Here is a 24,399-nt window from a genome sequence, read left to right as displayed (position 1 = left end):
ATTTAAATACTATTTTTTGCTGCAAGTGAAACTAAAGCTACTGAACTTTAAATAACGCAGTGGCTCATCATTTTTGTTTCTTTGAGAGATAAAGGTAGGCAAAATGTTAAACTTAAAAACAAACAAAAAACCTGGACATTATCCTTTACTGTTTCAAGCTAATGGAGAAAACACTGATTTTCAGGGGGACTGAAAAAAATAAGAATGGAAATAAGACTCGGAATACAGTCATTTTGGCAGATGAAACAATTTATCAGTCTCATTTTCTGAGTCTGAAATAGTATCTATAAATTTTTATTTCTTTTTAAGATTTTTAAATAAGATAGAGACAAGCTTTTCAGTACTTAAATTAACCTATTATTTGTTAGGGGTACAAATAATTTATTTTGTATCTTAACTATGTCATGTATTATTTAAAAAACAAAATATTAGGAAATACGTCATAATCCATTTTTTGAATTTTAGAAAATTCAATAAAGATTATAGAAAAGAAGTTTTATTCTGTCTCTGTCCCTCAGTTTTTTATCAAATTTCTGTACCAGGAAAAGTGGTAAACTTCATTGTTACATATTACATAATTTTGTTAACTATTAAGTTCTGCCAGACCCCAAGGAAGGGGGTATTGTTTTGTACTCCCGCCTACAGACTGTTTTGCAAAATAAAATGTAGTAATCACTGTGAACTTGCAATATATTAAATTTTGTGTAAGGGGTCTGTGTTCAGGATTCAGTATTATAGTAACACCTTTTTGCAATTTTCTGGTTGATCCTCAAGCTTCAGTCCAGTATTCTTTCCTATCCCACACAATTAGTTATTGTACTTTATTTATAACAACAACTTATTTGCTAGTATTAGCACAAATCTTACATTCTTGCAGTATTTACAATACTACCTTCTTTGGTAAAATTAGTGCAAATCATGGCACGAGGATAACTCTGTAGAACAGAGATGGGCAACCTTTCACTAGTTTGAGGAGGCAAGACCTGCTCTAAGTGGTAATGGTGAAAAAGGAATGGGACTGTATCAACCTATTTTTTTTCTTCCAATATAAGTTTGGGTCTGTTACGATATTATCTTGCTCCCAAAACAGTTAAACCTAGTTTGCAGGTTTACACTATTATTTCTGTGTGTGTTTTCCCATATAATGTTGGGAAATTGCCCTTATTTATTTCTTCATTCATTAAATTTATATGGCCGCCCATCTCATACAAGTGACTCTGGGTGGCTAACAACAATTTTTAAAATGCAGCATAGAACAATAAAAAAATACAAAATAGACAATTGAAAGCCAAGATAACAAAAACATCAACAAAACAACCATAAATACAAACACAATACAAATATTTCAATAAATCTAATTCACAGATCCAACAGATACTCTGACTCTTTCTATACTTTGGCAGTTTAGTTGGGAGTGGCTTCAAGGGTATCAAAAATGAGGTTTGGGGTTACTTAATACCATAAGGCACCTGTAGACAATATGCAGACTTTGTGCAGCCTCTAAAAGAATTTAATGCAGCCATCATGACATCTACCATGTTGTACTACTGAATTTTGGTGATGGTGCCAAAACAAAAGGGGTTAAGATCAATATATTTCTAACATCACTGACAAGGGAAACAAATCTGTCTTTTCTCCTTTTGGAACCAGCAGGGAGCCCTGCAGCTTCCTCTTTCATCCAAGGAAAGGGGATCAATATCACTGTCATTCTGCTAGCAACAAGCAAAAAGGAAATGGTTTGCTTTGGTTTGGGGTTTATGTAGAAGAAAGTATTTATTTATAATAAATTTGATCCTGTCTAATACATATGCATACTGTATATGCATGCACGTGCTTGGGTACAGGCCGTGAATGCCTGAACTAGCCCTTGGTGCAGCTCTTGAAGGATAAAAGATTGCCTCTTTCAGATGACTTGAAGGCTTGTATTTTCTTATACAGTTGTTATTCTGTTTTTCCATGATGTTATGTTCTGAAAGGAATCATGCTGATCATATTACAAATTGTGTTTGCAATTGTATATATATATAATTATACTTGTGTGTTTGTATGTGTGTACAAAAATTATCTTCCCATCCCTATGGGTGGTTTGTGTGTGTGTGTGTAATTATAATATGCAATTAATATATATAAATGATGATGATGATGATGATGTAAAATAGGCTATCTTTTGGCATAATGGAGGTACAATAAATGTGTGGCTAACTGAAGCCAGAATACTACTTTCAGATTAATGATTTTTTTTTTTCATGTATGAACAGAAATCGCTCAAGTCATTGCCTCATACACAGCAACAGGCCCTGAACAGCTTACTCTTGCTCCTGGTCAGCTCATACTTATCAGGAAGAAGAATCCTGGGGGTTGGTGGGAAGGAGAACTCCAAGTAAGTTACTGGTGTTGCTTTAAAATTTTGCATGTATACAAAGAAAATGAAAACTATATAAATTGTAGAACTAATATTTAAAGTTCATTTACTCTGCTGTGTGCACAAATAATCCAGACCATGTTTAGTATGGTAAGTACACATATACTCCTGATTTGCTGAAAGTAAGTTGATATTTCTTTCTCATTAGGCTCGTGGGAAAAAACGGCAAATAGGATGGTTTCCTGCTAACTATGTGAAACTCTTAAGTCCTGGTACTAGTAAAACCACACCAACTGAGCCCCCTAAACCAACAGCATTACCTTCAGGTAAGTAATACTGTTGTATCTAATTACATGTAGAATTCCCTGTATAACTTTTCAAACTAAGTTCAAGGGACCTTTTCATACTTTTGACTGTGGCATTAATTTTTCTTTTAAAAAGCCAAATATATTTCAGATGCATTGTTCAAGTGAGTTACTGGCTAGTCTTGTATAAACCCACTCTTTTTGAGTGACTGTTGCATTAAATCTAACATAATGCACTCAATGCTCCCTTGCAGTTGTAACTTGCACATAATATAAGTAGGAGTGGCCAAGTTGTCTTCCGTATAAGCTTATCCATCATTATTGATCCTGTTATCAAATAATACTGGTTTAACTTTCAAGAATCTTTGGCATTTCCTTGAACCTAGTTCAATTAAAACAAGCATAGAGATTAAATTGGACAGTGGTCTCTAGATGTGTTTGAGCACTTGAAACTTTAAAAGTCCATCCATTGATTCATCCTGCTATGGGGGGGATAAATAGAGAATAACTGTCATGGAGCTGTAGGTATTCACAAAAATGTTGGAGATGTTTCCTAATCTCTTCCTTTAAGAGAAAAAAAGAAAGGAGAGATGAAACTATAGTACTTAATTCTATGCAAGTCATTATGGAAGGATGTCAGTCATTAAAATAAATTTCACTAAAGAAGAGGACATAGCACTGACAGAGGTTCTGTGTTGACCACACATTATCATTCCAGTTCTCCTGAAAAACTTCCTATTTATTTCATATTGCATCTGAAAAGTACTAAATTTATCTCCTGTCATAGGGATGTATTGATGGCTGCTGTTGCCTTCCCTCAGTGCATTTCTGTCTTTTCTCACTTCAAGCTGTTTGCGGTAGTTACTACATGTGTCTGTATTCTGTGTTGTAAACAGTAATATCAGTCAATGCCCACAGTTCAGAGGGGAAATCTTCTCATATTCTACTGTATAGAAGTTCTCAGTTCAGTGTAGGAGGTAGACAAGCCTTTTAAATATCCTCAGAAGACAGCAGATCAAGTGACATAACTTTGTGTGATTTTTTTCTTCTCGTAAATTCCTCCCCATTTATTCCTTGCCTCCTTTCAGAAGAAATACAAAACAACAGCAACACCTTTTATCTCTCTCTTTTTAAAGCATACTGCTTTTCTCTCTTTTTCTCTATACTCTCTGTTTCTCATAGCGTCAGTAAGAAGGGGAAGAATTTGAAGAGCAAACCTGTAAAGAAGAAGAATGTATAGCAAATCAGCCTACTCAAACAAAATAAGTTTGAAATTATAGGCTTAAGAGCCAGGAGAAGTCCTGTGAACATTCATTGTATTCATGCATATACCAGAAAGCAGCCACAGGTGGCTGCTTTAATAATTTTGGCCCATACTTAATAAAGGCCTCCAATTAGGGTACAGTTTCCTTCATATCACATGCAAGTGACCAATTTCAGGCAAAATTTTAAAAAAATTAAAAACCCATGCTCAAATGTAAGCTTGCCAAAATGGAAATCAAAAGGATTCATATTGTGAAGTACTAAATAATATTAAGAAGCAATACTTCCAACATCTCCAAATGGCTACAAAGGGCTCATAGACAAAGCATTTTTTTCAATTCTTCGGAGTATTCCTTTCATACGAAACCTATCCCCTAGAGTTGCAATACCTATTTTATTGCATTCTTTAATAAAAGTGTATATCAGACTCTTATAAGGGAATCTACAGTACTGCCATTGTATAATCCCATTGTATAATCAAGCTAGCTCTCCTTTAGCAATTTTGTATCTTTATTAGAACAACCAGCTCATTCCTGTTGTCAACAATCGGAGGCCAACATTTTATGCTTCAAGGGAATTTTTCAGATAACAGTAGACTGACTAAACAGTCATCAGTCCAGGGAAGTAATCTAAGCCAGCCAGCCAGCCTGCCTGCCTGCCTGCCTTCTCATTCATTCATAAACACCTTGGTTGCTTTGTTTTGTTTATTTCCTTATAAAGTCAAGACCACAAGGTTTTTTACAAGTTTCAAACAGCAGCACTCCAAGAAGGGTCATTGGGAGTTGGATGGCATACTAATTTGATAGATGATAGATGATTGATAAATAGATTAGATAGATTAGATAGATAGATAGATAGATAGATGCAGTTTACCAGCCATCTACACAAACACACATACCAAGGGTATCACACATATCTGAATGGAACAAATATTGTTAATCTGAGCACCTAATAGTGCTCAGCACCTAAAAGTCTTGACTTCTTAATACTTAATAGAGCATCTATTAAGTATTGCTGTTAGCATCAGGAATATTTGCCAGGAATAATTTCTGGAATAGATGGAACAGGTAGAAGTGGAATAGATGATCCTTGTAATCCTTTCCAGCTGTGATTCTATTTAAAAAAAATCAAGAAAACAAGTCTCAAAAGCCTTCAGCCTTTCTGAAGTTGAACTTTAAGCTAATCTCCTTTAAAAAGAAGAATCCACCTTTCCTCTGTCCTGTCTAGCTGGAATTCTATCCACTCTTCCACTCCTTAGAGATTCTTCAACATATTTACCATCAGGGCTCATTAACTATATTCTGTAAGAATAAATTGACTTCCAAGAAGGTGACTTAATACCCAAAGCTAAGATGCTCTGTCTTAGTAGATGTTAATCCACATTCTTATAATCTCCTCTGCTGCATTTTTTTTGGTTTTCTCCAACATATTTTAATTCTTAAAACTGTTCATCAAAGAACTACCTTTCGGTTCCCGCACAGCATAGGCATAGTAGCTTTGGCTGTGTCTTGTTAACTTCTTCTAAAAGAGCTAAAAGATGGAGAGCAGTGGTACTCATACACTGAGGACCATATAGCAGTGAAGGGAGTTGGGTAGAAAGAGAAACTAATCATTCAGCCCCATGTCTGATCCAGTGATCAGAATGGGAGTGGGTATCATCCTTGAGCTACACAGGCTTTTGTCTACAAAGTTCAGCATTACTGGTGGCCCAGGACCTTTCCAGGACTATATTTCTCCAATTGTTTCTGCCTTTCCAAGATCTGGCAGAGTTAGAATGTTCCAGGCCCCATCAGTCAAGCAATATCATCTCAGGGGGCATGTCTTCTCTGTTACTGCACCTGCTGTTTGGAACAGCATCCTCCACTCCCTGAATTCCAGATGTCATTGACCCTGATGACCTTTAGAACCTCGAAGACCTGGTTCTTCCCTCAGGAACTAGGCCAGGATATTATGTGAACTCATTTAATAGTGTGTATCTAGAGTCTTTGCTCCCCAGTGTGATGTTTTTATTGTGTGTTTTGCTTTTTTTTTGATATTGCTGTTTTTAATCCTCTTGTAAAGTACCTAGAGTTGCTTGGTAAGTAAGCAGCCTTAGAAATCAAATGAGTGAGTGAGTGAGTGAGTGAGTGAGAGTGAGTGAGTGAGTGAGTGAGTGAGTGAATGAATGAAACTACTTCAGATAAAGATCCTCTGTGTATGTATGTACATTGATACATACATACACATGTTCATCTCACCATTTATTTTTTTAAAAAATACGAAGTCTGTTTTTGAAAATGTTGAGAAAATAAAAGGGGAAGAGTGAGGAAGTTTAATGTTACTACAGATTCCACCCAGTCAGCACTATTTATAGTTGGTCTATGCTATAAACACATAGAACTGACTTGCCATGAGTTTGATGCTAGACCTTTGGGAAGTACAGTGAATGGACTTTGAGACTGTTGTCTTGTTTTGTATGTTGTGCGGTTTAGGCTTGTGAGTGATGTAGGCATTGACATGTCTCCATAGGTGTGTCTTGTAGAGAATTTCTTTTTCCTTTATGGAAATCTCCAGTCTTACAAGTCGTGTATTGTCTTACAGTGTGCCAAGTGATTGGTATGTATGACTACATTGCACAAAATGATGATGAGCTAGCGTTCAACAAAGGCCAGATCATTAATGTCCTTAATAAAGAAGACCCTGACTGGTGGAAAGGAGAAGTGAATGGGCATGTGGGTCTCTTCCCATCCAACTATGTGAAACTGACAACTGATATGGATCCAAGCCAGCAATGTGAGTGATTCTTTTTTCTCAATAGTTGCTTAAGATAGTATTTAAAAGAAACATGCAGCATTGCTATAACTCTGCTGTGTTTTGCAGAATTTGGAGCTTGGCTGTGCTATATATTTGCCTAACTCTCTTTGAAGACCTTCTATATTGCAAGCCTAAATTTGTGTTGGTTTTGAGTTCCATTCCCCCTGTAGCATGATACCTTTATCATTTTGCACCATGCTGTTTACATGCCTGGCTCATTTTCCTAGCTTGAATTTTGCTCATTGTTTTGTTTTGCTTATGTGTTGTTTTCCTCCTTTTTCTAGGAATCATATGTTGTCCATCCCCCACTCAGGCTTGAAAGTCCTCAAAGAGACCCACTATCCCATATCACTGTCCAGAGGGATGATGGGAGATGCAGCCTTGATCATGTGACTTCCAGCATGATCATCTACTGCCTTCTGAGTAGAAGAACACACTGCAGAGCAGTTTACCTCATTTTACATTAGTTGCATGTAATCGCAATGTTTTTAATTTAATATCTAAGATATAGAAGCAAAATTACAGAAAGAGTCAAAAACACAGGATAGTGGGTCCTTTTGTGGCTTTCATAATTACCCACCTGTTTCTCACCTTGGCATAGGTGCTTTCAAGGGTATAAATATTTTAAATGCTTATTTTAGCCTTTTAAAAAAAAGCATTTTTGTCACTGCAATTTTGTTATTGCAAAAAGACCCACTATCAAGGAATGCTGCATGTATTATTAAAATTGTTCCAAATGTCCATGAATCTGAGACTTGTATTTTTTGTTTTGTTTTGTTTTTCACTTGTTCAATGTAGTTGGTGTCTGTCTTTTTTCTTTTTATGTACTACTAAAAGAACAGGATTTAGTCTGGTTTAAAGAAAACTAAAATGTGCTCAATTAAAAGTTCAGCTTAAGGTATTGTACCTTGTACTGTTATGTGTTGGGTGTTCTTTTAGTGTCTCAGTGTGAGTGTGTGTGTATAAATACACCATGGACAAGAAGTTAATTTCCTTCCATATGCAAGAAAGGATATAAGTGTATAATACAGTTATTCCCATTACCTTATATTTTGCACGTTTATTTGTAACTACACATAATAAGCACCTTTTTGTTCTGTGTCTCAGATTTCTTTCGGGTTTTGTTTTGTTTTTCCCTTTTTATATAAAAATAAAAGAATATAGCATTTATCTATTTCTTGAGAATTAACATGACTTTTCAAGTTAAAGTTTTATCATCACTGTAATTTTAATGACTATGGAACAGCACCCTTTAAGCAAGTATCTTATTTTGACAAAAGAATGTATAGAAATATCTTCCTGCAATTAATTTCCAATGTTTACATTTTTTTTAAACTAAACTGTGGAATTTATACAAGTAACATTAAGTGGAGCTTACAGTCAAATTTTATGTAGATGTGATGTAGCCTAAGCAATGTTTGTCTTTTAAATATTAGTTATAAGCTCTTAATTAAATATCTGGTGCAGCCAGCACATAGGAAGAAAAGCCCTATGCCTGAAGCACAATATAGCAACTCTACTAATAACCTTAACTTTTTTGTTTGTTTATGTATTTTATCTAAATTTTCTGCTGGCAGTGTTGTAATTCCTTATGTCCATTCATGTGGTGCAAAGAACAAGAGAGGCTCCTTATACACTTGCACTTCAGTATTTTCATTGGTATGAATGTAAAATATATAAATATATAAAATCTGCAGCTTTAACAATTGTAATACAGTCTTTACAATTAGCTTCATGTATAGATAATTAAATTCTTCCTATAAAAGCTAGACTAAATGTCTCTGTGTTCTTGTTCCTGTGTATCTACTGAATTTAGTTTAGTCACTAACAACAAAGGAATATCCCCAACTCTCAGCTGTAGTACCAAAGGTCATCAAGAGTGGCTCTGTTTTAATTTCCAAGGACAGCTGGTTGTTTTTCAACATGCATCCAAAGTGCCAGCATTACTGGAATGCCAAAATGGCCGATACTAAACTTTCCATCTCACGTTCCTGTACGTGTTCTAGTTTTTATCCAATTAAAACTTAAGACTATTTTTTCTTGAGATGGCATTCTCCAAGAACACATTTCTCAAAACCTGCTCCATACTTTAAAAAGATTTCTGTATCTTTGTGTGGAACAGCTAGATATCTCTTCATTTCCTAGCAACCATGGAGCCAGTTTTTATATTTGTTGCAATGTAAATTAAGCTGGTTTAATTAATCCACTGATTAGAGTTACTTCCAGGATGTACTAAATGAGGAAAGTTTTTTTTTTAAAAAGCACATGATCTAACTGATAAGTGACTTTATGAGTCCATTAAAGACAAAGCCCAATTACTGCTAGGATGTTCTCTTGTTAGGGAAGAAAAGCAACATGGTAACTGCCATTGGAAAAGCAATGAGGTCTGAATTCATCCTATTTTTTATTTATTTGAATTTATTATTGCCATCATTGCAATTGCATCATTACTACTGCCATCATTGGGGATGCAAGAGATTGGAATAAACTTGCATGTCAATTCCAAATGAATTTTGTGGAAGTCCCCTTGATTTCAAGTCACCCATGTTACTATATTCCATGTGGACTATTAATTTCTTGAAGGACATCAACTTAACCATTGTGGACTGAAGAATCTCAATATTCAGTTAAGGCCATCTTCTAAGTGCCCCATGTATCTCTGCATTTTGTTCCATGATGAAACATTTGGTTATTTTCACAGTCAATATGTGAAGATTCTTTTGTGCATTTTAGTAAGCTTTTGTCTTATGCCTTGCACTTTTATACACTCATTGTTTATACATTTAGTAAGAATCATTGGGTTGTTGGCTAGTAAACCTAGTTCAGAGGCCTGCTAAACCATGAAAGTACTAGGTATCCAGACAGACCTGTGGGAGGTTGGTTGTTGAGAAATGTAAGTAATGTACTTTTAGACTGATGTCAGTCTTCCCCTGCAGATCAGACAGGAAACATGGTCAGGTGAGCTAATTCTAATTTATAGTAAGGTTACATTAACAGAATCTTGCAAGTCTGAAAGTACATTAAGCCAAATGAATGTTTTCAAGACCTTAGGACATTTGGGGTGGAGACAGAATGGGGCAGGAACTGGCCAGTTTGCTACTTTATAGAAAGACTTTTACAAATGAAATTTCAGGCTCATGATAACAAATTTAGGAAACAAAATATGATTGTTCATGCATTTTTTGCATTGTAAGACAATAGATTATACTGGGGATTACTTCTAACTAGATTACATTATTTTATACATCCTGCATATTTTTACATCCAGGGAAAACAAAAACTTCAATAGAAACTTTTCTAGTGTTTTCCAGAAAGAATAGTCTAGAATTTAAGGGAACAAGAAATCTTATATGGGGTGATGTAACTTCTGATTTATATGGTAATAGAAAAGTACAATAAATAAATGATAATTTTGCCAATATAATTAAGCACAAATTTAAAATACTGTTTTTAATACAGAAATAGATCTTACAGATCCTGAGAATTTTTCTTCCAGTATACTTCATTTCCATTACGATAAATCCATCTGATAAATTAAGACTGAACGAAAGAGGATAAAGTTTAGAAACCTACAAAATAAATAAAAATTAAAGTGAATAACTAACAAGACCTGAAGAGAGATTATGAAATATTTCTGTTCAGACTTCTGTGTTACATTTTTGGAAACTAACTCAGTGAAATGTATTGCATTTATAGCAATTACCTTGCTTTCAGTATCCTTACATTTGAATGGAAGTATTTTCAGTATGAGTTTCTTAAGATGTATTGGGCCTGATGAGAATCTATTTGTTCTTACCTAACATTTCTTTGTTGGATTCTTGGCCAGCAAGTCAGAGGAATTAGAGAAGTTAACCAGCCAATGGCCTTCCAACAAGGAACAAAGTGAAGATGGCATACTTGCAAATATTACTGCACTCCAATTCTCATCTAATCATTGATCATACTGGCTAGGGCTGATGAAATTAATATCTGAAGGATCACAAGAGTAATATTCTTTTGGATTAACAGTGAATATCTACAGCTTTGGACATAAAAATACAAACGAGAGGATGATGTGAACTATTAGTCTTCGAAGACATAAAATGAAAACAATGAGTTTGATATTTCTATATAGAATTCAAAAATATCTACTGAATCATGCATAACTGTTAAGATAGCACTAAGAATAGGGAAGAGATGGTGCTGGAATGTTAGAAATGGAGGACCGTCAAGAAATGAACATTAGAAGTCATACAGCACTATTGTGAAGCTATAATTTAATGGAACTGAATCTGATTAGTTTTAAGCAGCTATTAAAAATTACTCTTGTGAAACAATGGAAAGTATGCAGAGCTTTATTGTTTCTATAATTTAGGACCTTATATGTGGATTTCACGTTAGCCTGATAAAACATTTGAGCAACATGTTTTTTTTAAAATGCAGGTAAATTCTTAATTTACTGCATATAGCTATTAATCTCACCCCACTTTATCAAACATAACTTCCACTTGCACTATATGGCCATATAGTGCAAGTGGAAGTTATGTTTGATAAAGTGGGGTGAGAATCAAGGGAATCTACAAGGAAGCCAAAGAGGAGAAGGTGGTTTATTTACTAGAAACATAGTTACAGTAATAACAGATGGAAATGTGGGCATTGTCCTCTAGATTAATATCTGTCTTGGGGAGACCTCTTTTTCTGGTAATATTTACTGCCCAAAGGAGGCCAGAAGAGGATGTTTGTGCTAGAGGCTCTGCAAACACTTATAGAATATGCAGTGTATTATGCTTTATCCCCTGCCATTAACATTTTATTCTTTTCAGTTTCTTTTTTCATGGTTCCTGTTTAAAACCTAACTTGGTGTCCTATCAATATTAGTTTTAGATTATATCTAAATATGACAGAGGAAACAGAAAAAGCCAGCAAGAAACTATCATATTTTCATTTTAATATAGAGGTGAATGTTCCTTTAGGAGCCATTTTGTAGGATTGCCATCCCACTGACAAATGAAATTATGATACTCTAAAAACTAGATTTGACACCTAATTTTCTACTTGTTCATGGACAACAGAAAGTGAAATCATTACATATATACATCTGTGTCCTGGTTAAGTTGATCTTGTAGAGGAATGCACTCTCCACACAGTAAAAAATGCATCTATATACCAGAAGCCAGGTACAAAAGCTTACCAGGATTCTTCAGGGGAGCAGCAAAACAGACTTAGTCATGGACTAATGAATCCAGTCTGTCATCTTTATCTGGATAACTTTCTCTGCTGCTAATTGTCATAATTCTCATTCCTAAAGGAATTTTTTTAATCCTACTGTATGCACTACTTTTAACTGTATGCTCTACTTTTTCCTATTCTTTGACTATTAGCTGCTTGACAGTAATAAACTGCATATGTTCATTATGTAGTTTTATAAGTAGCTCACTGCTGTGCATAATAAATAGTACTTCTCTAAGCAACAAAAACCAAGAAGATCAGAATGTTACGGAGCACCAGGTGACTGGGATTGTGGAAAGCTCAAGTTACAATTTATTTGTCCCCCAGTGAGAAGCAATTGATGCTTTGTGTGACAAAGGGAACAGATACTGTAGCTATATTCACTAGCATTCAGCAATGGCAGGCTGGTAGTAAAGTATGCCAGCTGGACTTAAAAAGTACAGCCTGGGTAGTTTGTTAGTTGTCTGTGTACCAAACATCAGCTTTCTAAGGTCCACAGCAAAAAGAAACTGCCTGGAGGAAGATTTCCAGACACTCTTAATTTGCTAGTCTCGTAATGCTAAGGAATGAATAATAATATTTACATGTTGCTTCTTTTTATCTTAATGTCCAAAACCAGCAACTGTTAAGCTAAATAATTGGATTCATACCTTGGTAAAGATATGTTGTTTCATTGCCTAATGTGATGTCTCTTCATTTTTTAATTTAATGTATTTATTAGCAGTGCTCCTCAGCATTTTCATTTCAAGGAATCCAGTGTTGCTTCCTTATCACTGGTTAAAAAAAAAAAGTAGCAGCAGCAGCTACACCAGAAATTGGTAGCTATATAAAAAGATAGCACATCTTTTCAGCCATGGTATAGGTATATTATTAAACATGGAATAGGTTTATTATTAAACAACAAAAATGTCATGTTTCTCAACACAAATCCCATTATCTTGAGTCAGCATGGTCTGCTGGAGATGATAACCATTGTTGTCCACCACAACTGGAGAGTACTAGTTTAAGAAAGGCTGCCTTACTTGAATTCACTAACAGAGTGACAAGCAACTTGAGCATCTCTCAAACACATAAAACCTAACTAAAATGAGATATGACACATTAGAGCTCCAAACAATTGAGATTTTGTGTTCTCTGAAAAGCAAAATTACAAAATGTGTAGGAGTTCTTAACCATTTCCACTTTTCAACTCAGTCACATATTGTTAAGGAATCCAGCAATCTGAGAAAGGCTACTTTAAAAAATGAAATTAAAAGGAAAAATATTGGATTCTAATATTCCCCAGTAATAGTGTTAATTTAAATAATACAGGATGCTAGTTCCCTCTTAACAATCAGTATAAGTTTGAATCCTGCCTCTGTTCAGGTGGTAATTATCTAATTGCCATTAGTATATCATTTTAATAATAAATAATGTTGCTTATACCCTTACAAAAGTTAGAAAATACCCATTTTTCCAGTTTTAGGTGTCTCTCCCAAAAGTTCTATGATTGTGTTTGTCATCCTTCACATTGGATCTTCAGAAACTGCCATATACTAGATCAAATTATTGGTCTGTTTAACCAGTAGTAGAAGATTTCCAGGGATTCAGAAGGACATACCTGGAGCTGTAGGCATTGGGCCTAGGAAGCTTTTAATGTATGCCCCAGCCAGCTATTGAGATTTTCATGGTTTTTATGCCAGGTTTAATGCAGGGCTCACTGATGTTTACATTTTGAAAGAACCTAGGCATCCTTCTCTTGGGGGACACATTTTTTTCTGGACTGAGCTTTTGATTTTGAGTGGCATATTGGGATGGACTCCAGAAGTATGGGTGGGGTCAGGATACAATTAGATTTGCTTCATGTAAAGGTAATTTAAAGGTAATTCAAATTAAACACAATTAATGTGAATTCTATCCAGTCATTAAAGATTACAGTTTGTAATGACTTTTGGAGGTTTCTGCAGGCTGCACCCAAGGCTTTGGGGAACCACACGGGGCTCTGAGTTCAACTATTAGAGTATCAAAAGTATAGATAATGGAATACCAATATGAGAAAACAAAATAAGATATAGATGAGCAAAGGGCAGCAGTGTAAAACTAAATTAAAACTAGAACAAAGGATATTAACAATGAAAAGATGCTTTCCAAACTGAAAAGTGAACTTTGCAGTATCTGATTGCTTTAGAGTATATTTCTTCCTGTGCATACTGCATGCATATATGTGAATGACTCTGGGCCACTCGCTCTCAGCCCAAACTATGTCACCAATGAGTTGTGGGTAAAAATGGAGGTGAAAGTATGACACCTTGAGTTCCTGGAAGAAATGTGGGACATAGATCAAATAAATAAAAATACGGTTCAGTACTGCTGTGCAAAGGAGATGTCACAAAGAATGCTTTAGCTAGGCATTTACTAAACTAGATTTCATTCTAGCTAATTTGGTAAACTGCCTTACTTCAAATGCATGATCCAGTGTTCCTCTGTTAATCCAAATTCTACCCTATTAAAAAAATCTACAAAACTCTATATAAAAGCCTGGTTTTCCTGTAAATAGCTCAATATTTTAATGCAAGAAAATATAATTTTCTATTTATACATACATACAATACAGATTAGAGAACAATGTTCTTAACTACCGCATGCACACACATGTTGGGGTAACTATGGAATGCTACTCTTTTAAGCAAAATGTTTCCATTTTCTCCTCCTTTGCCTACTCCAGTGTGAATGGAGCACATTCTTCAATTCAAAAGTGTGGAAGCATATTTCTTAGAAATGTTAATATTTGCAGTTTGTTAGTAATACAGAACAAATTTTGTTGTAGTGCTGTTTAATGCTTTAAAAAGCATTTATATGCTTACATATGAATCATTCAACAATGTTAAATCCTGTCTTGTAATCTGAAATTGTTCAGCTCGGATATGATTTTCAAGTTTAGTAACACTGTAGTATTAAAATGGAGAGTATCTGAAAGAGAACGAGGTTTGAGTTATTTGCAGCTCAGATCAAAAGAATCAATAAACTAAACACCAACACATGGATTTTATGCAGAATTTTGTTAATAATCAAAAGAGTAAATAGTGCCTCTTTCCTTGTGTTTTTCAGGGTGTGCCGATTTGCATCTTCTAGACATGTTGACACCCACAGAAAGGAAACGGCAAGGGTACATTCATGAACTCATAGTAACAGAGGAGAACTATGTGAATGACTTACAATTAGTAACAGAGGTGAGCTTAATTGCTCATATTTTTAAAACACCTTCCTCAGTTCCATTTTTTTTCTTGCTAGATTCCACATAGTTAAGGTATGCCTGCTGAACATAGATAAACTTTGAAAATATGATGATCTTGAACTGCCTTTTTGATCAGAACTTGAGTCCATTGGTGCCAATATAACAGTAAATTTTCCTGATGCTTGCAAGCCTCCTTGTCCATGTAATTGTATTTTGGCTGCTCTGAGTTAAGCAGTTGCTTAACTTCTCCTGTTGGAACCACTGAGATTTTAAAGAGCTGATCTCTGACAATATTACATCCTATGAAATTGTCAAAGTGATGCAGGTAATGTGGTTTTCAGATCTTTGATCTTAAGCTGAGAGTGCAAATGAAGTATAGAGTTCAGTTCTCTAAACTATTCATTTAAACCTTCAGATCTTCCAGAAGCCACTGATGGACTCTGAACTGTTGACAGAAAAAGAAGTTGCTATGATTTTTGTAAACTGGAAGGAACTCATTATGTGCAATATTAAACTACTGAAGTAAGTTGCTTTTGAAAACATATTTTTGCCAAATAAACACTGGGGATTCTTTCCATTTCCTTGGGAAGGAAAAATATGGAAATTAAAATGATGTTTTGTTTGACATGAAAATTGAACATGATGTACACGGAGATAGGGTATATGAAAAAACATTACATGAAAAATACAGCTTGTTGAAAAATATTATGCCATAAAATGATGTGTACTTTATACTACATTTTCCATCAAGTTTAAAGTCAAACAAGCTTTTCTAATTCCATTAAATACAGGGAAACACAACTGTTACAATCTCTTATTTGCAGTTTATTATTACTATTTCTTTTCATTCCATTCCTTTCCTTTCTTGTACTACTCAGGATGTTGAAATGGTGAGGGGGTTCTGATGAGCCTTTTCAGAACAGAAGATCAACTTCCCCCTCATCAAGTTACGCACCCTTGATAGTTTCATATAATTATGAAGAATCCGTTAGGGCAGAATAATTATTTGAATTGTATTCTATGTTAAATAAATGTAATATAAATGAAATCAGATTTAATTTTTCTCCTTTGCCCATGTGCTAGATATTGAAACATGGCATTTGGTACATCACTCAAAGTCAATACAGTAATTCTCCAGTCACAGATTTTATAATTTTCTCTTTCTGTCACATTAAAAAATATTATTTGGCAACAAATTTAGGATATTTCTAGAAACTAAATCCAAGATTTTCACTAGTCACGTGTGGCCTTGCTATCTCAGACTGAGCAATATATTAATGTTGATTTTTTAAAAAATGCTGTTTTTTTCAACCATAAGCTTAAATGCGCAGTTGAGGGTTTTACCCAGTCAGTATTTTAATCCAATTTACAGTATATCTCTGCTCTGATGGTTAGTTCTTTGACCCAGTTGAAGCTTCCATCACTAAATAAGCAAGGTGATTATTTGGGGGGTTCCTACTTCTTCCTACAGCCTTTTACACACTTTGCTCCAAATCTGTTCCAGCTAATTTGGGGGATTGTTCAAAATAGTGTAGAAGAGGACATGAGGGAGCTGCAGGGAACAGTGAATTGCCTCCTTCCAGTTCCACTTACATAGGGGTGGGCTACCTTTTGCTAGCCATGGACCACAGTTGATATTTTTTAGAGAATTAAAAGGTACAGATAAAGGGGGGCCATAGGGGTGGGCAGGGCTCTGTTTGGGGTGATGTTTCCAGGTTCTTTGTTTTCTGACAGATACATTTATTTTATACCTTATGCTACAGTTTTCAAGTGTTTCTTCCCTCAGAATGAAGGAAATGATCAGAGGAAACTCCCAGGGCAGCAGAAACAGGACTTGGTAGCCACAGGTTGTTAATCTCTGCACTAACAGAAAGTTCTGCTGGTTCAAAAATCTTTTCATAGCGGAGGGCTTCCAGTTGGCTACTTTCCAAAGGTCAAATGCTTTGATTTGTAGAATATTAGTAAAGGGATTAAACCAAATACCTAACAGAATACCTCTGTCACTTTTTGCTATTTAGAGCACTGCGAGTTCGTAAAAAGATGTCAGGTGAAAGAATGCCAGTTAAAATGATAGGTGATATCCTGACTGCACAGCTTCCTCACATGCAGCCCTACATTCGGTTCTGCAGCTGCCAGCTGAATGGGGCAGCACTCATCCAACAGAAAACAGATGAAGTGCCTGACTTCAAGGAATTCGTTAAAGTAAGAGAATGTCAAGTTTGCTCATCTTTTTCTTTACAGAAACTTCTGCATTTAAAACGTGCCAAGCAGAAACACAGCTTTATAACTGAATGGTTTTCTCTCCATTTATCTTCTAATGGCAATAATTTGGTCAAAGAAAAATCAGAAGTGCGCAGTCCATGGATTTATCATGCTCCTATATAAATACATCACAGTTTAGACAGCCGCCTATTTAGTTCCTTCATGCAAAGGAGCCTTTTGACTTTGTTCCAAATAACTGACTTCAGTGCAGTATGGCAAGATTCTTTTTAGAATTAGGAAGTTTGAAAAACAAATTGTGATTTGAATGATGAAGCCAGGGAAAACAATCTGGGGAACAGAAGAACAAATATTAAGTGTATGATACTTTTCCATGTCCAAAGATATGTCTTTTCTCTTAGTCCTATGCACTGTTAACAGAATTGGGGAAATCTGTGTTAAGTAACTGTTCTGCATTCTCTGCAGCATTTCCTTCAGCACTTAGTTAAGGAATGCTAACTTTCAATCCCCACAAATAGATTAAGTACCTGCAAGTATATCTCTTGTGAACTATTGCTCTGTATCTTTTAATGTAATTCTGTGTTAATTAAGCCCTTAAGCTTACCAGTTTGGAACACTGAGAATTTTCAAGACTTGTCCATGTCCCAAACTGAGATTCCTGGGAACTGAGATCCACAGAAATGTATCTTTACATTGTTATCTAAAGCAAATCTCTTTCTCTGTTTTTACTAAAACATACATTGCAAAATCAAGTACATGATATCAGAATCAGTTTGAAAAGTTTGGATCAGTAGGTCAATAGAACATCAGCATTCACATAATCATAGCCATAATACATGTTTAAACAATATACTGATATGTCAAGTTTTCTCTGATAAAATAGCTTCCTATCTGAGATAATCTATCCCTAGTCTATCTGAGGGAAAAACATCTTCACTAGAGAGCCTCATGCCTCTTTGAACTTGGGGTATTTATAGTTTTTCAAATGTATGGTTTACCTGTTAATTCTTATTACGTGCTTGGACTGATAATCAGGGGCAAAGAACATGAAATAAGACTGTCTTATTTCCCAAATCAGAAAGTGCATGCTCCTGGGGTAAGAGAAGGCACTGATGTGCCCTTTAACAATTCTTTGGGATTTATTGACTCCCCCTGCAAGAAAGACTATTACCCCAGGATTAGAAATTTTCATCATGAATGAACCCCAATGTTGCATTAACAAATGTCCACTCCTTTTCTTTCTCCTTTCTCCCTTTTACAACCTCCCATTCAGTTTCCCTAATAGAGATAGTTCAAAATTCTGTTTCTCAATGACCACTAAATAGCATGTGTATGTCAAATAAGCAACTTAGGACTACTGTACATATTTTAATACTATAGATTTAGAGGGAGGGAGGGAGAGAGATTTGATATTAACGTGAATGTAAACAGTAAAGGAAGGTCTGTTTGCTTTTGACATTTTCAAAATACCTTTCATAAAACAGCTAACATTTCTTGCTTTCTCAATATTTCAGAAATTAGCAATGGATCCTCGCTGTAAAGGAATGCCATTATCAAGCTTTTTGCTAAAGCCTATGCAACGAGTTACACGATATCCTCTGATAATAAAAAATGTAAGTCCTTTTACTATCAGATTAAAATATAGAGATCTATATTACTTTACTTTGTTAATTTATCTGGTATGCACTACTACCTGATGGTCACCAGATGTGTTGGACTCAAACTCTGCCCATGCTTATGTCTGTAACCATGATAGCTTTGAACCCTAGACCTTCACAAGCATGTAGTCTACCTTTTTTTTTTTAATCCATTGAAACGTGTCCGATTCTCGGAGACTGCCTATACAAATCGTTGCAGTTTTCTTAGCAAGGTTTTTCAGAAGTGGTTTGCCATTGCCTCCTTGCCAAGGCTGAGAGAGAGTGACTGGTCCAAGGTCACCCAGCTGGCTTTGTGCCTAAGGTGGGATTAGAACTCACAGTCTCCTGCTTTCTAGACTGATGCCTTAACCACTACACCATACTGGCTCTCACAGTCTATCTATACCTGATCTAAATTATATACACTTGGTATAAGGTAGCCTTTCTCTTTCTCCTCTCCTCTATTAGTTTTATGTAGGGGCTAGACCCCTACCCTGCACAGATGAAACTCAAGTATGAATTGATCTTGTCTTTAGTTCTTTAACAGTATGATTAGGTAAGTCTGAGGAGTGAACAGATAATGAAAGGTTTAAATTGTATTAGAGTAATATAGGAAAGATTAAAATGAGATTGCTTTGAAAATGAGTCAGCCTTAATCTGTTTTAGCAATCAAGAAATAATATGTTTTTTCTTTACTGATTTAGACAGGATTTATTTAAACTATCTTATTTATTGGGTTGTATTTTTATGTATTTTTATAATTAATAAAAATACTCTAAAAAGAGAATAGATTTGCAGGCTTCTAAGGAACTAAATTGGCTTATTTTTATGTAGATATTAGAAAATACTCCTGAAAATCACCCTGATCATAGCCACTTGAAACATGCTTTAGAGAAAGCAGAAGAATTATGCTCGCAAGTGAATGAAGGTGTACGTGAGAAGGAAAATTCAGACAGATTAGAATGGATCCAGGCTCATGTTCAGTGTGAAGGATTATCAGAGGTAAAGCTTAAATATATACAATCAAATTGTATTTTACTATTTTTTTTAAAAGATGGCTAATGAAATAATGCTGATTATTTAAAGAGATACTAGTAAATTTTTTTCAATTTTATCCTGCTCTTCATTGGATATATCTTCTACCAGTGTCAATTTTCTGTTTTTCCTTTCTCTTTGACCTCCTTTATATGTTGCTGACTCTTCTTGTGACAAAATGCAGTTTTTACTGAGTCAGCGAAGTTCCTTTCGTACCAGCAAACTATTCTATTAGAAAAATCAACTGTTTTCTATATATGCTGAAAAAGGCCATGTTTCTTCAAATCAAAGGTATAGGTTAAGGTTGTTGTTGTTATTCTTTACTGGGTTTATAAATCACAGCCATAATATTCTTTGTTTGGTTTTAGCTTAGTGTGTAGTGTAAACCCAGCCATTCTGCTTTATAAACTGTGGTTTATGGCTTAGAACAATGTGTAAACCCTGCCACCATAGGTTAGCACAATGTGAATCTAGACAGTCTGTGTTCACATGTCACCTAACCATGGTTTAGCATAAATGAAGATGCAGCATACCTCAGGCTATGTATTCCCATTCTTCCTCCCAACTCATATGGTCAGATAGAAACATTCAGATTTTTCTGTCCCTTTCCCTTGTTAAGTGTGTCATCTTGAGCAACAAACTATGATTCATTTTAACTTGGATAGTTTAAAACAAATCATCTTCAAATGCTAGTTTTTGAAGCTGTCTTCTTTAGATCAAGAACAGTTAATATTAACTACAGGTCCAGTTTGAGTGAGAAGGAAAGCTGTACTAAAAAACAAGTGGAAGGAACACCTTGCTAATTCCAATTCTTGGCCACTGGCATTTACTGGCGCTTATTATACTAATCCATGTCTTAATGTGATGGCAAATGTGACCAGTGTTGTCAACAGACAGAAAGTATTCAAGCGGTAGCAAAACTAGTTCAGTGTATTATAAACCCATCCTGCCAATCTATTGCCACCAGTTTTATTTTTACACTTCCTTCAGTTCTTAAAACTTTCCTTCTTTCAAATCTGATTGAAGAACACAAACCTAAAGGAATAATTCCAGCAATAACACTTATTTTCCAGCCACACCACCAAGCGATGACATTACACTGTTTGGTTAAGGCATTTACCCTGAACAGAAGCTGATATCGTAAGTTCAGTTACACACAACAATGTCATGACTGCTATATTTTTATACATCTCACTGCTGCTGGGTTTGTGTGTGTGTGTGTTTTGTTCCCCCTCAGCAACTTGTTTTTAATTCTGTTACAAACTGCTTGGGGCCACGCAAATTTCTGCACAGTGGGAAACTCTACAAGGCCAAGAGCAACAAGGAATTATATGGTTTTCTGTTCAACGACTTCCTCCTGCTGACACAGATCATAAAACCTCTTGGTTCATCTGGCACAGACAAGGTTTTCAGCCCCAAGTCTAATCTGCAGTATAAAATGTACAAAACCGTAAGTATCACTTTTAAAGAGGAAATACTGATTTTTAATTAAAATATCCTTTATTCATATAAAAATGTGAATGTCCCCAACCTCTTGAGGCCAGTAGGCATCTCTGGAATTTTGAGAACATATCTTGGATGTTTTCACAAAATGATTCCATGCCCATTCCAAAATGGTTTCTATGGTTGCCTAAAAGTAAACCAGTGAGGAGGTTTTCGCAAAGGAAATAGGGAGCCAGTGAGGTGGCTACATTGTGTGTAGGATGCTGGTCCATTCTCCTGCAGCCCTATTTATATCTGTGTTTAAACTGTTTTTAAATTGTTTTAAATTTTTAATTGTTGAATTATACTGTTGTTTTATAATTGTTTTACCTGATGGTTTTATTGCATGCCACCTAGAATTGGGCAGCTATATAAATTTAGTAAATAAATTTATAAAGCTATATATTTATAAAGCTATGTATTATTTATTTAATAGATAAATTTCCTTTAGTGTCCTTCCCACTGCCAGATGCCCGATGCCATCTCCCAGTTGATCTTGGATTTGCTTTGAAATAAAGCACTGGGTGTCAGGCTCTCCAGGTTAAACTCAACAGAAGTTACCCAAATACTGGACACAACATGGCTAGATAAGGATCTTTGATGCATACTAGAAAGAAGCCACTTCGAGCAGTTGAGTGCCCTCTATCAATATGACAGTGTACCTCCCTCTTATACCTCAGCAGCTTAAATCTGGCCTTTCTTGTTCCTGCTTTGCCCATGGCATAATAACATCTTGTTCTGTGTTTCTCAGGCCTGGTGCTAGGCAGCAGTTGACTGCTGACATAATGAATATTCCTTGTCTGGAAAACTAGCGCTTAACATAATTCCCACAGTGGGCTGAAGTTATCCACTGTTTCTAATTTTAAATAAGGCATATGAGATAGTGTCAAAATCAGAGGGATTCTTGGGAAGAAAGATGATGTTAACAATATGTAGGCATTTTTCTTTGGAGTGTCTAAGCTTAGTTTAGAGCAACCCGTTGGGTTGTTTCAGAGATATTTCCTTACCTAAACAGAGAAACAGAATGACCACAGGCAGGCAAACAAGTAGCCGGAGCAGGAGCGACTTCTGGCTTCTTGCCGGCTTCCCCATTGAGTTTCCTTGTGGGAAGCTGGCAGGGAGTGCCGGAAATCTCCCTCCCTCCCTCTTCTGCCTCACCCAAGCACCCTCCCCTAATCCCTGTGCATTCGTGCCTTGCCGGCCACGTGCACATGACCTACACTGCACCCCATGCACCCTCCCCGGCCCACACCCTTGCGCACCCTCCCCAACCTGCACTGTACCCTCCTTGACCTGCACTATGTCTCTTGTGTACCCCCAAGCACCATCCTCAACCCTCACCGCATCTCTTGCGCACCTGCTCATTCCCTTCTTCCACCCAGCAGCAGCCCCTTGCCTGCCTGCTGGCCTTGGTCTTGCAACTTCCTGCCAGCTTCCCCACTTTACTTGTGGAAAGCTGTCAGTGAGTGCTGGAAATGATGATCACGTGACCATGGCTGACCACAGCAGCAGGTGTTGAAGCGGTGGCAGTGCAGTAGTGCTGAAGCGGCCACAGCTTTGCCAAATTTCAGGATGGGATTTTGGATTCATTCTGTAAATGCATTCTGATTTAAGTTAGCTGATTTAAGGTACCTTGGTTGAAAAATTGTTGCCCTACGAGGCACCTGTTCGCCCAATTGAAGGTTACAAATGGATAAACAAACATGAGAGTTTTAGTAGTATGTAGGTAAGTGATGATGTGAGGTGGACAAAATGATCCGCAAGGAAAGTATATTCATTGCATCACTGTCCTTGGGCACTATTAAGAAACTTCATGTAGTCCCTCAGATAGGAAATGGGCTGCTTCACATTAAAAAAAATCTTGCATGGATGACTGTAATATAGTAAAATGATATCTACGTATTAAACTGTAATAAGCCTAAACATATTTGTTTTGTTGGGTGCACATGCAGCAGATCTTTCCAATCACCATACTTTTTTCTTATATCAGTTCAGGTTTTCCTGTGGCTTGTGAAAGCACAGCCACAGTTGCACCTCTCACGTACAAGAGGAAGATGACAACAACTTGACATAGAAATTAAACTGCATCAGTAGAGATAGTGGATAGCAAGTAGAACTTTAAATAAAATAATGCAGTATGGAATATTCCAGCCAGCCAATTATAATCCCTTGTTTTCTGTCTCTCCCTTCTGCTCACCCTTCTCTCCCCAGATTACTTATTTTATAGTCACTGAGCATTCTTAATCCTTGTTAGCCTAATGTTGGCCATTTCGGGGTTAGTTGCAATCCTTACTGTTCCCAAAGCACCCTGATTGTTCTTATTTGTTTCTTGAGACCAAGCTAGATGCGTTGTTAAACAAATAATTTAAAATGCATCAGATAATTTTAAAAAACTAATTAGAGATGCAGGGAAGAAAATGTTGTTATGACCTGAAGGGGGTGCTTACTGCTTACTTTCTTTTCTGTGATATTAGCAAAAAATCTTCCTCTCTTTTTTGTCCCAGAACTGATTGAGCCTTGGGGGAAAAAGTCAATGTGAAATGGTTCTGGTGTGGCTAACCTGGATTTAAATATTATTATGTTTAAAAATGGACAAGTTTTGGGATTAGTCCTCATGGCTACAGACATGTCAGCATTCACCAGCTGTTTGGAGGAATGATGGAAATATGCTTGTGCTCAATTTCCGATTCCTCAGAAACACATCTCTAATGTCTTTGGTGACTGTCTATAAATGTAAATTACTTTTTAGGCCTGAGTAATTACACAGAGAGTAATGTCCTCGTCCTTCCTTTTTGGTCGTGTGTGTGTGTGTGTGTGTGTGTGTGTGTCTATGTGTGTTGTTTATCCCAGAAGCAGAGATGGAACAAAAACATACAGTAT

At 36.0% G+C, this 24,399-nt stretch overlaps 1 protein-coding gene across 9 annotated transcripts in view; it reads left to right on the top strand.

The window, feature by feature from the left end:
• The window catches only part of ITSN1 (intersectin 1), a 126,295-nt gene that overhangs the window by 95,788 nt on the left and 6,108 nt on the right, over positions 1–24,399 (top strand). For 7 of the 9 annotated variants that reach the window (XM_063305393.1, XM_063305391.1, XM_063305392.1 and 4 more), the window contains 9 exons: positions 2,259–2,380; positions 2,571–2,688; positions 6,511–6,702; positions 15,019–15,140; positions 15,561–15,667; positions 17,164–17,347; positions 18,880–18,978; positions 19,837–20,004; positions 21,275–21,487. In XM_063305393.1, the coding sequence (XP_063161463.1) occupies positions 2,259–2,380; positions 2,571–2,688; positions 6,511–6,702; positions 15,019–15,140; positions 15,561–15,667; positions 17,164–17,347; positions 18,880–18,978; positions 19,837–20,004; positions 21,275–21,487 (1,325 nt within the window). Of the gene's footprint in view, positions 1–2,258; positions 2,381–2,570; positions 2,689–6,510; positions 6,703–7,007; positions 7,625–15,018; positions 15,141–15,560; positions 15,668–17,163; positions 17,348–18,879; positions 18,979–19,836; positions 20,005–21,110; positions 21,488–24,399 lie in introns of those variants that run through there. The other 2 variants (XM_063305398.1, XM_063305399.1) reach the window with 2 other exon arrangements.

This window comes from Candoia aspera, chromosome 5 (assembly GCF_035149785.1).
Source record: "Candoia aspera isolate rCanAsp1 chromosome 5, rCanAsp1.hap2, whole genome shotgun sequence".
Classification (NCBI taxonomy): Eukaryota; Metazoa; Chordata; class Lepidosauria; order Squamata; family Boidae; genus Candoia; species Candoia aspera.
This window is presented reverse-complemented; position numbering and strand designations above follow the sequence as displayed.